Below are 13,368 nucleotides of genomic sequence, written 5' to 3' on the forward strand. Positions count from 1 at the left end.
GAAAAAAATTATAGCATCTTACGAAAAAACAGAATTCCTATAATCAGTACGTCGTTATTTTATCCTTTCAATATAAATTCTTATTTAAAAATCATGTTTATATAAGAATAAAACTTCTTATTATTTTTTAATGAATAAGTATTTTCACATTCAAATTGAATATATCACATGAGAAAGTCATAGTAATGAAAACTATATATTACAACTGTGTACTTACTATAATACAAATACCAGTAAAAAAAAAAATATTTTATTAGTATTTCATTAAGCATTTTGAAACAATAGGTTCAAAAGGGAAATCAAAATACATTTTAAAAAAAGAAAATACTGTATATAAATCACTAAGAAGACAAACATTGCATTTCACTTACAGTAAGCATTCAGCAATAATTGAAGAAGCAGAGAAAACTTTGGCTGTACACTAGGAAAAAGGTGCCATGCACGTTATAAATAGATCAGTCGGTACAACACACACTCGGAAAACATATACACGTTTTACTAATTTCACCCGTTCAAACCGTGATCTTAGATTTGTATACATAGTATTCTAGATATAAACACAGCGTATTTTAGGCAAATGTTAGAGTTGTAACACTTCTAAACGATGACACTCCCATACCGTTCACTATATGATATTCGATAACGTTGTGCTATATGAGATATTACGTTCTGCCTTCTATAATTGGACAGTTACTCATCACTGATTGTGTGACACCAGCTGATGGGGTAGTGACATCGCAGACGTATTTTCCTCAAAGTTTCTTGCCATCGTACTTTTATAATAATAATATCCGATTATATCCGCATGCAAAATTATACCGCCGACTTTCTAAGCATGGATGGATGATAGTTTTTACGTTACAACGACAGGTAGAACGATTTAAAAAAACGATTTAAAGAATGGTCTTGCGTAATATATATATAAACGCACATTTTTTTAAATGTCGATAAAGCCGATAACTAACGAGATAAACTTATATCTCGCGTAATAATTACTTATATCTTAAATGGAAATAAAGTACACGATCTAATTTCAATGTAATACAAGAACATTTCATTCAGAAATTTCGTACACATGCTGCAATATACGTGAAATGTTCCGCTTGTGACGTCACAAACACGTAAAATCCTTTTCGTATCGAGTCATTCGATAGTTGTATCAAGGTTAAATTACTATCTCTTGGTGTGTTGGTGTGTATGTATATATATATATATATATAATTTCTTACATTTATGTATATAAAATATTTATATAAAAATATATAAAAATGAACAATATTTAAATACTTTTGCGGCAATAACATATTCTCTGCATAGTTAGACGAAAATAGATAGGATCTTGTGTAAATAATCAAAGGAGGAAACACGTTTAGAAATCAATTCTCGGGCTTTCTAATTAGAGTATTCAAAAAATTTTAAATATCCAAGTAAATATTCTAGTTATTTTTTCTCTAAGCTTCTAAGAGTTATTTAAAGAAAGTGATTGGTACGATTAAAAGGTCGTCTTATTTTTTTCTCACTTCTTTTTTTAATTACAACAAGTACAGATTAAACTAGATGCTTTTTTACAGATCAAAAATAGTGTTAGAATTTTTATGAAAAACTAATTATGGATACAAGAATTTTCACGTTTAGATACGTTTTATTGTAGCCTATAGTAATAAGATTAAACAAAACTTCAATTATTATTATTTTTTTTTTAATTGATGTTAAAGCTTATATGGTTGAATACATATTTACGGTCAGTTATAAAATATTCTTTCTAATTAAACTAAAATACATTTATATAATACAAGGAGTTTTTCATATTAATTTTAAATAAAATGATATAATTAAATAATTCAATCAATTAGACTAACTAAATATTTCAATCAGTAAATATAAATATTAAATTTCAATTTTCGTAGTATTTTTCATATCTTAAAAAATTCAATTTGTATCTAATTTTTTTAAAATATAAATAAATTCACTTCTTGATAAATTTCTTCTTGGAAAATAAATTTAAATAAAAGAAAAAAAATACTTATTCCATTCATACATTACATTAAAGTTTCTCTCTGTTAAATATATAAACAACTTTTTGTAATATAAAAAAGAATATTCTGTAAAAAGTTTGTAACTAAAAATATGTATTGAAAGTAAAATATAATTAATTATACAAATTTATATTTCATTTGTCAATAGGAAATTTATGATAAATTTAAAAATTATACTGTTTTTTTTTTAATGAAAATGAATTTACTTTCATAGTTTTTTACAATTTCTTGATAACGAGCACTGAGTTTGGTGTTAATACAATATTTCTTATATCGCAAGTACTTTCGACGTGTATAAATTTGTCGTCCTCGGGCAAAAAAGAACAATATAAAGAAAAGAAACGTGCAGAGTATCTTTATATTGTTCTTTTTATACTCGTCGAAAGTACTTGCGATATAAGAAATATTGTATTAACGCCGAACTCGGTGCTCGTTTTGGCGTGAGTTTTTAAATATTTCCCTAACTTTAGTCTAGAATTTATTATTTCAGCTGTTACAATTATTAATAAAATATATAGTTTTGCTAAATTATTGATCTGAAAATAAAAATGAATAATTTTAAATTCAAACTTATGTTTATACATTTTGTTTATATAAATTTTCACTAATTGTCTTTTGATAATGAAAATATATAAAAATAGAAAGAAAAAATTCTGGTTACTATTTTTAAATAAGCTGTACTTTTATACATTTTTTTTTCTAAATAAGAAATCTTTAAAATAGAAATTTTTACACACACACACACAAAATATATATATAAACTTTACCAGTTATAGTGAATTAAATCTTTATTATGCTATTAATAACACAATAAAATACTGTAACGTTATTGAGTACTGTATCTTAATAGATCAAAATTAAGTTAAAAGAAATAATAATTCAGAGAAAACTTAAGGAAAATACTTATTTATGAAACTTTTTCAACTTTTTTAAAGTTTGTATGTTTTTTTGAACTAAAATCATACTTTTATTAAATTATTATTAATTGATATGGAATATTTAAAATATTTAGAAATACTAAATCTTCCATATATTCCATTACATGTTTCATTATAAAATTTTTTCAATAATGAAATTAACTTATATTTTAAAATATGAGCTACAAGTACAATGTAATAAATCATTTATATCATACAAGTTTATATTCTATTAAAATTGATTATTTTTTAAAATAATATTTATAACGAATGAAATAAAAATTCCCAGTCTAATTCTTTAAAATAATTAATCATTAGTAAAAACCTCTCCATAAAATTTGGTTATGATTTAAAATTATTGCTGGCAGAGTTTTTGAAGGAAATTGGCTGAATGAAATAAAATTAAGATAAAATAGTATGAATATAGAAATAAATTAATATGCAAAACAAAATCTACACTATATATTTTGCATACAGATAATTATTATGAATTAAAATGTATCCAAATCAATTAGAGTCGAGTAATCATTTTGGTTTCTTGTATTACAAAGAATTTTTGGGCATTTCTTTGGCTCTAAAGATTAAACACATGATGGAAACAATTTTCTCAATGACAAAAAGGTAATCATGATAAAAAATATACGTAGATAATTGTTTTAAATATTTACCAGTAAATAAATATGAAAAATGTATACGTTTAAAAAAAATTGATACTCTGTAAATTAATTTAATATAAATGGTTTTGAAACTTAATCCTTATATAATCAGGAAAAGATCAGATTTATTTGGTGTTCACAATATAATAATTTAATATATAATATATACATAACATCTCATATATTATGACAATAGTCATATCAGAAAGAATTAGCATATAAAAATTCACATTATTTCAGCATTATTTATAAAAACTAAAATACTTCCAGGTTACTTACTTTCACAAAAAAAAAATCATTTAACGAAAACAGCTATTTATTTATTGATCATTTCCTTTAAATTAGATACAGTAAGTTAAAATATCTGATTATTAATAGTTTTGTTTTTACAGAATTTTAGGTTAATGTTACCTATGGTTCCAAGATGGCGGCTCGTCTCTGATTCCAGCAAATAAGAGAAGGGAAACAGTGGGGATGCACGTTCTAACCTAACCTAACCTATTGTAATAAATTACCATAATTATTACCAACAAAATTATTAGAATAGGTTAGGTTAGGTTAGGTTAGAACATGCGTTCCCACTGTTTCCTTGCTAGAATCAGACGAGCCGCCATCCTGGAACCATAGGTAACATTAACCGAATTTTATAAAGAAATTCTGTTAAAATACATTTTGTTCCTATAATTATATGACTTTTTTTTTGCAATTATAACCTTTCTCATGAAAGAAAAAAAACACAAAAAAACAAACTTTACAATTCAGAGCTTTGTACAAATTTTTCCCTATATTGGAATACAGGAACTCTGATCAAATTCTCACCTATTAAATAAATTTTCTCTGTATAACTCCAAAATGAGTTCTATTAATTTTGTTGCTTTTAATATTTTAAACTGAATTGAAGTTACAATCAGTTAAAATTCAATTTTATCTTAATAAAATGAATAATTTAAAAGTTATGTTTAAATTAAATAAAGTATTCTACAAATAATTTTACATTTAAATAATTATAGCATTAATAAAAAATAAATGTATGAAAATTAAATAAACTCTTTAATATTTATGAAATATAGAAAGTATATAATAATTTTAAAAATAATTTGAAAGAAATATATGTAATATAAGCTTTAAACAAGTATAAAACTTGTGCAAAATAAGATATAAAAAATAAATTAATGGATCTGTAAAGTACAAAATCACAATAATATTGTGAAAATATATTTATTTTTTGACAAATAGCAAAAGAAAGAATATCGAAAGAAAATAGAAATAGCGTATTTTTATATTATTACAAAGATCTAAATACATTTTAAAGTTTAGTTTGTTGCATTAATAAATATCGTAACAACATTATAAATTAAATTTATCAATCATATTTTTGAATTATAAAACAATAATTAAACTATATTAAGAAGATTAATAAAATAGATTTAATAAAGTTATATTAAGTATATATTTTTAATAATACAGTATATCAAATTAAATATAAAATATTAGTTAAAAATAATTTGATATAAATCAAAAATTGTTTTGCATATAAATTGCATTAATTTCTGTTATCTGTATTAAAAGCATCTGTATTAAATCAATTAATATGAATAAACTCTGTCAGGCAGTCTTACAAATAGAAGTTAATTACTATCAGATGATGAACTTAGTAGTAATCTTATATTGCTTTATACCAGCATTTCTTAAAGTGGGCGATAATGCCCCCTTGTGGGTAGTGAGTAAATCTAGGGGGGCACTGGAGGCAGGGTCCTGAATGGTGATCAAAGGCAAAAGCTAGGGTCACTGACAGCTGTTCCCTTTCCTCTGTTAAACAGATAAGAGGAAACATTGCGTTTAATGGTTTCCAGATGTTGAGAACAATGTACAGTAAGGGCACAAAGTGTGAGATTAATAGAAAAGTTTTCCTAAGAATATTTCCAATCCTTTCTCACACAAGAAAAAATGAGTTGGGGGCATTGGGTATAACTTTATGGAACAAAGGGGGCAGTGGATCGAAAAAGTTTGAGAATCACTGCTTTATACAAACCATATATTTTTTATATGTACCAGAAATTCAAAAGACCTTTTATCAAAAATAATAACGTTTTCTATCTAATATAAAGTAATTATTAAAAGTAAAAAAAAAAAAAAAAATAGTGCGAACCAAATAATGTTTTCAACAAAAGCTGTTTATAAACAAAAGAAAAACATTCAAATTGGTTTCCTGTTATAAAAAAAAGTTCTAACAGGAAATGTATTGTAATTGCTATTTACTTTTATAATTAACTTATAAGTATATTTATTTAATTAAAATTTTTTATATTATAAAACTTTTTAAATAACTATTTTAAATTTTCAATGGCACAATACCCTCATGGTCTGAACTGTACTAATTTTTTTTTTTTTTTTTTTGAATGAGGATGCTTATTATAATGTTTTATTATATAGAAACTGTACAAATTATGTGTAAATAAATCAATGTTTTATACAGCTTATTTAGACTCCATCCAACACATGTTTAAGTGTATTTATTTATTTATTTTTAATAAATTTCTATACTTATTACCAGATCAATAAACGTTCTAATTGATCTCACATGAGAAATTTAATGAATAATCAACTATTTACACAGATTTTATAATCAAATCAGTATTTCTATGTTCACTAAAGCATCCTATCAACAATTTCTAGTGTTAGTAACTTAAATAAGTGAACTTTTTGACTTGATGTTTGAGTTAATTTAACTTAATTAACTGTTAGGCGATAAATTAACAAACTCGAACACACTTTAATTAGAAAAAAATATTAAAATATTGTAGAAAATGAAATGAACGTAGCGCGTACCACGTGCTGTATATTAAACCAAACGTTTTCAATGAGATATAGTTTAATTGACGATAACTCACTTTCAATGGGACCGATTATTCTAAATACGATTCTTCTATTCATATCTTTGTAAAACCGATCGAGACACAGCAAAATACTTTTGCACAACTCACATATTTAACTTATATAATAATTAGTCTATAGCCATAAATATTATTTAGAATTCCACTTTTCTGACATCACAGTTTTCAACACCACCCTTGCTTCTCGGAAGCATATATGGTAAATCACCTGGCGAGTCATTTAAACCATATCTACGTTATTAAAAACGGAATTAATAATTATATTAAACGCGTATTAATTACTATAATCGAAATGTAATAGTAAATAAAATAAAATAATCGTACAATCTGCTCTTATGTTAAAAAATTTATTTTTATTTATGATTTTAAAATTTTATCGTGTTACGTAACAGTAGTAGATTTAAAATATTATCGATGATTTTAATTGAATTTTATGTAATTTAAATTATACTGTATCGTTTACTATTAATAATATTGCATTTAAAAATTTTTTAAAAATATTTCTGTAAATGTGCTCGTTATTAATAAATTCAAATTTCTTAGTAATTGGTTGAAAATATTAAATTTGTTATTTTTGGGAAATTATTTCACGTTATATTATAAATTTGTATAGAATAACAGAATTATTTTAATGTGAACATAAAATGTTTTTTGATGTTTTTGCGAAAAGAGACACCAGAACTAGCAATAAAGTTTTCTCGCTAAGAATCGAACCCGAATCCTCTTCTTTGAAGAAGACTTCATACACAGCGCCAATAGTTTTTATGTCAAGTAATGTAACGGCTTCTCTAAGAGATTCTCATATTATTTTGAGATTCGAGACTTTCTATTATTATTTTGGATCGTGATTATTCATCATCACTTATACTTCTGGTGTAATTTCATCGTTGATCTCATTACTTCTTCGCCTACCGCTTTTTTCTCCTCATTTGTAAAAAAAATACGGAGGTGTGTCTTTTGTTTTTATTTATAAATCATTAAAGGTGTTCTCAGTTTCACGGGTACACTTGCTCAATGGCATTAACAAATCTGCACAGGTATTAGGTTGTAAAGATAAAATTTAGACATTTTGAAAAAAAATTTTATTGGCAATTAAGTGTTATGATGTAGAAAACTGTCGTTTAAAATTGATCCTAATATTCTTAATATTCAACAACAAAATTTATTCATTTTGTTAAATGGGCGAATAATTATTTTGTTTTAAATTAATAAACGCTACAATCTTACGACTGCAACCGGATCTAGATGGCGCGGCAGTTCACTATTAAATTATTTGTTTATGCTTTCAATGTATCTCCTTATGCTTGCTTGGTTGTGACTTAAATGTAATTGATCGATTGATTGGATTTAATAATTTTGAATCGTGTTTTTCTGGGGAGGGGCACCAGGTTAACTGGGAGGACCGGGCCCACATATGCCCCTTCTTGGCTAGGCCCATGCTTCTCGCGGAAAAGGTAATTCTTTGAGATTAGGCGTAATTTGCGAAAAAGTGAACAGTGTTAGTAATGTACTGTACGAAGAAGCATGGATAAAATTGACGTAAATGAGAAAAGATTACAAAAGCGTTTCAAAGAAAACAGGCCAGTAAAATTTCTATGTACAGTACTTGTAATTGATTATAACAATTCTGGATTAATGTAGTACCTATGGTTTCAAGATGGCGGCTCGTCTCTGATTCCAGCAAATAGAAGAAGGGAAACAGTGGGGACGCACGTTCTAACCTAACCTAACCTAACCTATTCTAATAAATTACCATAATTATTACCAACAAAATTATTAGAACAGGTTAGGTTAGGTTAGAACGTGCGGCCCCACTGTTTCTTTGTTGGAATCAGACGAGCCGCCATCTTGGAACCATCGGTAACATTAACCCAATTCTCTTTATAATTTAAAGTGATGAAGAGAATAGTATGCTATACATGACTTATACGCCTTTCCAAACGAAGTTTCAGTTCCTGAATTAAACTGAAAATCGTCTCCTTCGACATTCGAAAGCATCGAATTAATTCCGTTAACGAAACGTTTTCGATCAACAGACGAATTAATAAGCGATAAATTTTCGATGAACTATGTAATTCGTTGATCAGGAAAGCTAAACTCTCTTCGGCCATATTGAATTGTCTTGCAATCCACGATACGTCGTATACCGGTATAACGACGCCTATTTACGACATTTTCGATTCCGACAAGTTTTTTGTGCATACCAAACTTTGTCGTATCTCAACTTACGACAAACGTTCGTTGTAAGTTGCGATATGACGCTTTTGTGAATCCAGGTCTTACATTTTAAATTGTTAATTTTTACTTTCCTGGCTCTGTTCGGGGATTTTTCTGTATATATGGAAGTTAGGGTCGAGTTATAAACTCCGTAACCTAACCGTATCCGTAGCTGTAAGCGTATCCGTATCCGTATAGCGTGGGTATAAACTCCGTATCGTATCCGTATGCCGTACCGTATTCCGTAAGAAAAGTTTGGATCAATCAAACTTTTACGGTAGGGAAACGGAGAATTGACCAACTGCGCATGCGCTAGGTCGCCGACAGTCGATATACAATCGGAAGTTGTGCGGGAAGCAACCGACAAAACTTTGACAAATTGGTTAAAACGTAACTTTTGCCTGACAATGCCGCTTCTGAATAACATAAAATTTTAATATAAGAATTACTTTGATCATAAAAAATATAGAAAAATAATAAAATGAATAAATAATTATAGTGTTAGATCTGGCAATAACAACCGATGATTTTGCGCGTGCTCACGATGAACTGCTTTGTAAACCGCAAAAAAAGTTTGTTCCTTTACGAATACGGAAAAGGCCTTACGGTAGTTTATAACTATTGCTATAGATTTCCAGTGTAGCAAAACATATACGGATACGGTTACGTTACGGAGTTTATAACAACCCTTAGCGTGTGTGTGAGGCAGTGGCGCATCTCGAGATGGGCCAAGGGGCCCTGGTATCTCCCAAAATGAACAATAAAAAACCAGTAAATTTTCCAAAAATTTTTCCTAATTAAAATTTATTTTTTATTTATATTGTCTCGTGTCTTCTGTTTCAATATTTATGAATTAGACGTCACAAATGGTAGGAATGTTACTGAATTTGCATTAAACTTTTTTTTTTAATCGGTTCGACTTGGCTCTCCAAGATTTATTTTTAAAACTCTTTCCGCCCTGTGAGCACTAAGACGGAGCATCTCTTGGTTAATGTTACCTTAAGATCCAAGATGGCGGCCGGGAAAATTTTTCCCTACGTTGGAGACTGCGACGGGGGAAAAAAATTTTTTCCCTAGAGTCGAGAAGTCGACGACGTAGGAATTTTTTCTTTCTTTGGTTTCTACCCTGCGTTCGACGTGGCCGAGTTTCGTGAAATCTCGAAACGGAGACGGTAGTGTGTGTTTGCGACGGTAGGGGAAGTTTTTTCGTAACGTCGTGCGAGAGTAAAATCGGCGGGAAATACGTAGGGGTGTTACGAACAAATATGCAAATGCGTGATTTCTGTTCCTTTCTGGGCAATTTTATGCAAATCGACTAGTTTCCAGTTGGAATCGTTTGCTGCAGTGTTGCGACGAATTGCGTATTGGAATAATTGCTGTGTTTTTTTTTTTTTCGTTACGATATTTCATTTTCGCACATTTTATTATCGGTAAATATATTTATTATTATTTTCTCCAGTTTTAGTAATTATTGTTATTTTTTTTAATTACAATTTAATCCTAAAAGTTAGAGAAAAAAGTAATTAGAAATTAAGAAAACCCCGTGTTTTTCTTTTCTCCCCACCTCCCCGCGTTTAGTTTATTGCCAATTGGGGTATACTATAGATTACTCTCTACGGAATTTCGTGTGTTTGGGTACATATCTGAACTCGGGACCGAGACGAGTTCAACGATACCCTACTTTTGGACCGGAGACGAAAAATAAAAAAGTTATACTTTTTTCGGCGATCGCGCGATGATAGGGAGTCGCGTCGCTCTCCGCTAAGTCGGCCTCGCTATCGCGATCGGGAGTCCCGTCGCTTGCCGTTAAAATTGCCTTTAGTAGACGTTTTCTCCCTTTTTTACTTTGTTCAAGAACTACCGTGAATCGATCACTAGTTTAGCACATGGTGGCGTGTGGTGGCGCCCATACGAGAGGTCAGTCGGGCCGCCATGTTCGCTGCCATAAATAGTATTAACCGAAATGGCGATCGCGCGATGATCGGAAGTCGCGTCGCTCTCTCCGCTCTCGTATCGTATCGAGAGCGGAAATTTGCAGACTTTACCGCAAGATGGCAATACTAGCAACTACGGTGCCGTCTGCATGAGAGCATTAAAAAAGTATGGTAACTTAAAAAGTGTGATAACTTTATTTTTCGTCTCCGGTCCAAAAATAGGGTACCGTTGAACTCGTCTCGGTCCCCTGAGTTCAAATATATAATCAAAGTCCTGAAATTCCGTAGGGAGTAATCTATAGTACACCCGCCAATTGTTCGATAATGAGTAGTATTGCCGATTCGAGTTGCAACGACAAATTTTGGTCGAGATGCACCACCCGTGATTTCTACAAGTTAATGGAAGACGACTTTTTGGAGGTAGGTTTGCCTCCCCGTATTGATAACGCATTGAAATTTGCTGTAAAATTAGGTTTACAGCCGACCGAGTCCGTTTGCATTCGTTGCGATTCTATATGCAAATTATACTATCGGAGTAATAGAGAAAGCTGTTTCTTGCGATGTAGTAAGTGCGGAACAAAGACTTCTGCCTTCGAAGGAACAATTAAAGTTAAATTTGGCCACATTTCTTGTGGTTGCATTTGACGTTTATATGGCACTATTTATGTCTGGAATGTAGGGCGACGACCTCGGCGATTGCGGCGGACATATCCAGAAAAATGGGAGTCGATTGGTCCAATCACATACGGTTGGTAATGCTTATAGCTTCGAGTAATTTGACATCGTTTAAAATAGGGCCGAATAAAACGATGGAAATCGACGAGACCGTAATATGTAAAAGAAAGTACGAGAAAGAGCGTATATTAAAAAGTACGTTCGGAAAGGAAAAAAAAGATAGGAAGAAGCAGGCAACCACCATCGAAATGTGAGTAAAAAAATCCTTTTTTTTTTATTGTTTATTTCGGTTAACATCCGCGGAGTCTGCGGAGAAAATCAAGATGGCGGCCGGAATCGCGGCCATCTTGAATCGAAGGAAAAATTTTTTCCCCGTCGCAGTCTCCAACGTAGGGAAAAATCCCCCGCCGCCATCTTGGATCCTAGGGTAACATTAACCCATCTTTTTTGCCAGGCCCACAATAGGGCAACCGGGTAGTGAGGGACGGAGCCCGCCATATTCAGACGGACTACCTCGAAAAATTCCTGGGGTTTTTCGATCTATCTGGATTCGATCTCGGGTCTCCCAGAGCGGTAGGGTATGTACAGTACCACCTTGACCGCCCGGGCATCCGGTCGTCTGCAACCCAAGATTAAGTCTTGAGTGCGCCACTGGAAAACACGATTTTGTTCACTCAGTTTAAGCTTAATAACCCTTGTGCTTTTTGTCGAAAAATTTCTTAAATTTTGCAGGGAGGTTTGTATATTGGGAATTGATGCTATTAAATTTTGATGATTAAAGGTTGAGGAGATGGGGAGATAGAACGGGTTTACAATTTTTTATAAAATTCATTTCTATTCCCAAAATTAAGCATTTTGCCATTTTATAATAAACTAGCTGACCCGGCCACGCGTTGTTGTGGCTCAAAATGTATCTATTATAAATGTGTAACACTTCCCCCGTGGGGGAAATTTCAAAAAATCCCTTTTCAGTGTATATTCTGTTGACGTCACCTATTAAAACGCAATTACAAATGCAAAAAACCGCATGTAAAATAGTATAAATAGAAGCCGAGTTCTTCACAGTAAGCCTTAATCCTGTCCCTTTCCCCGCTGGGGAATATCGAAAAATCCCTTTTTAGTGTATATTCTGTTGACGTCACCTATTAAAACGCAATTAAAAACGCAAAAAACCGCATGTAAAATAGTATAAATAGAAGCAGAGTTCTTCACGGTAAGCCTTAATCCCGTCCATCTCCCCCCGTAGGGGGAATTTCGACATGTATATTATATAAAAACACGTGCATATTCAAATGCAACGTTGTTTCAAAATTTCAAAGGAATTGGTAGGAACAAACAAACGTTGTATTTTATTTATATAGATAGGTAGAAAATGATCTGCTTAGGTCCATTCTCACAGAAAAGCATAATGCCTCACAGAAAAGCAAACTTAGATCGTCGGAAGTTAGCGCCATCTGTTGGACATAAAAGCCTTAATCCATATATAAATATATTTTTGAAAGGGGGGAAATGGTGATCTTCACATATGCCAGAAACCTTCGCGGGAATGTATTAAACAACTTCCCAAAGTTTCATGGCAATCGGATAAATGGTGTGGTAATGCATGAAGGACAAACACACACACACACACACACACACACACACAGACATACATTCGTTTTTATATATATAGATAAAAAATATAAAAAGTTATTAAATAAAATATCTTAACAGATGGCGCCACACAATGTTGCCGCGAAGGTTAAGCAACTCGTTGTTGGACCTTTTTTAGTAGCAGACCATACAAGTCATGGCACACATGCCTATATGCATTACCAGATATAACAAATGACGCGCAATGCAAACGTTCAGAAATTATCTTCAGTGAAACCAAAAATGAGTCACTCAGTAGAAAAAAGTTAAACAACCAATCACATAAATAATTGGAGCAAGATCTTTATGCGTTTAATTGATTAGTGCAGTGTTTTCCAATCTGTGGGGCGCGTGGCTATAGCAAGGGTGCGTGCAGCTTTTACCAAATTATTATTACTTTTTTTAAA

General features: G+C 30.8%; 1 protein-coding gene across 3 annotated transcripts in view; it reads right to left on the minus strand.

The window, feature by feature from the left end:
• The window catches only part of LOC136984038 (rho GTPase-activating protein 45-like), an 85,342-nt gene extending 78,652 nt beyond the window's left edge, over window positions 1-6,690 (minus strand). For 2 of the 3 annotated variants that reach the window (XM_067280954.1, XM_067280953.1), the window contains exon 1: window positions 372-841. In XM_067280954.1, coding sequence (XP_067137055.1) covers window positions 372-380 — 9 coding nt within the window. In that variant the 5' untranslated portion in view covers window positions 381-841. Of the gene's footprint in view, window positions 1-371; window positions 842-6,500 lie in introns of those variants that run through there. The other variant, XM_067280955.1, reaches the window with a different exon arrangement.
• Window positions 6,691-13,368: the final 6,678 nt, after the last annotated feature.

Source organism: Centruroides vittatus, unplaced genomic scaffold (assembly GCF_030686945.1).
Source record: "Centruroides vittatus isolate TY-2023 unplaced genomic scaffold, ASM3068694v2 contig_900, whole genome shotgun sequence".
Classification (NCBI taxonomy): domain Eukaryota; kingdom Metazoa; phylum Arthropoda; class Arachnida; order Scorpiones; family Buthidae; genus Centruroides; species Centruroides vittatus.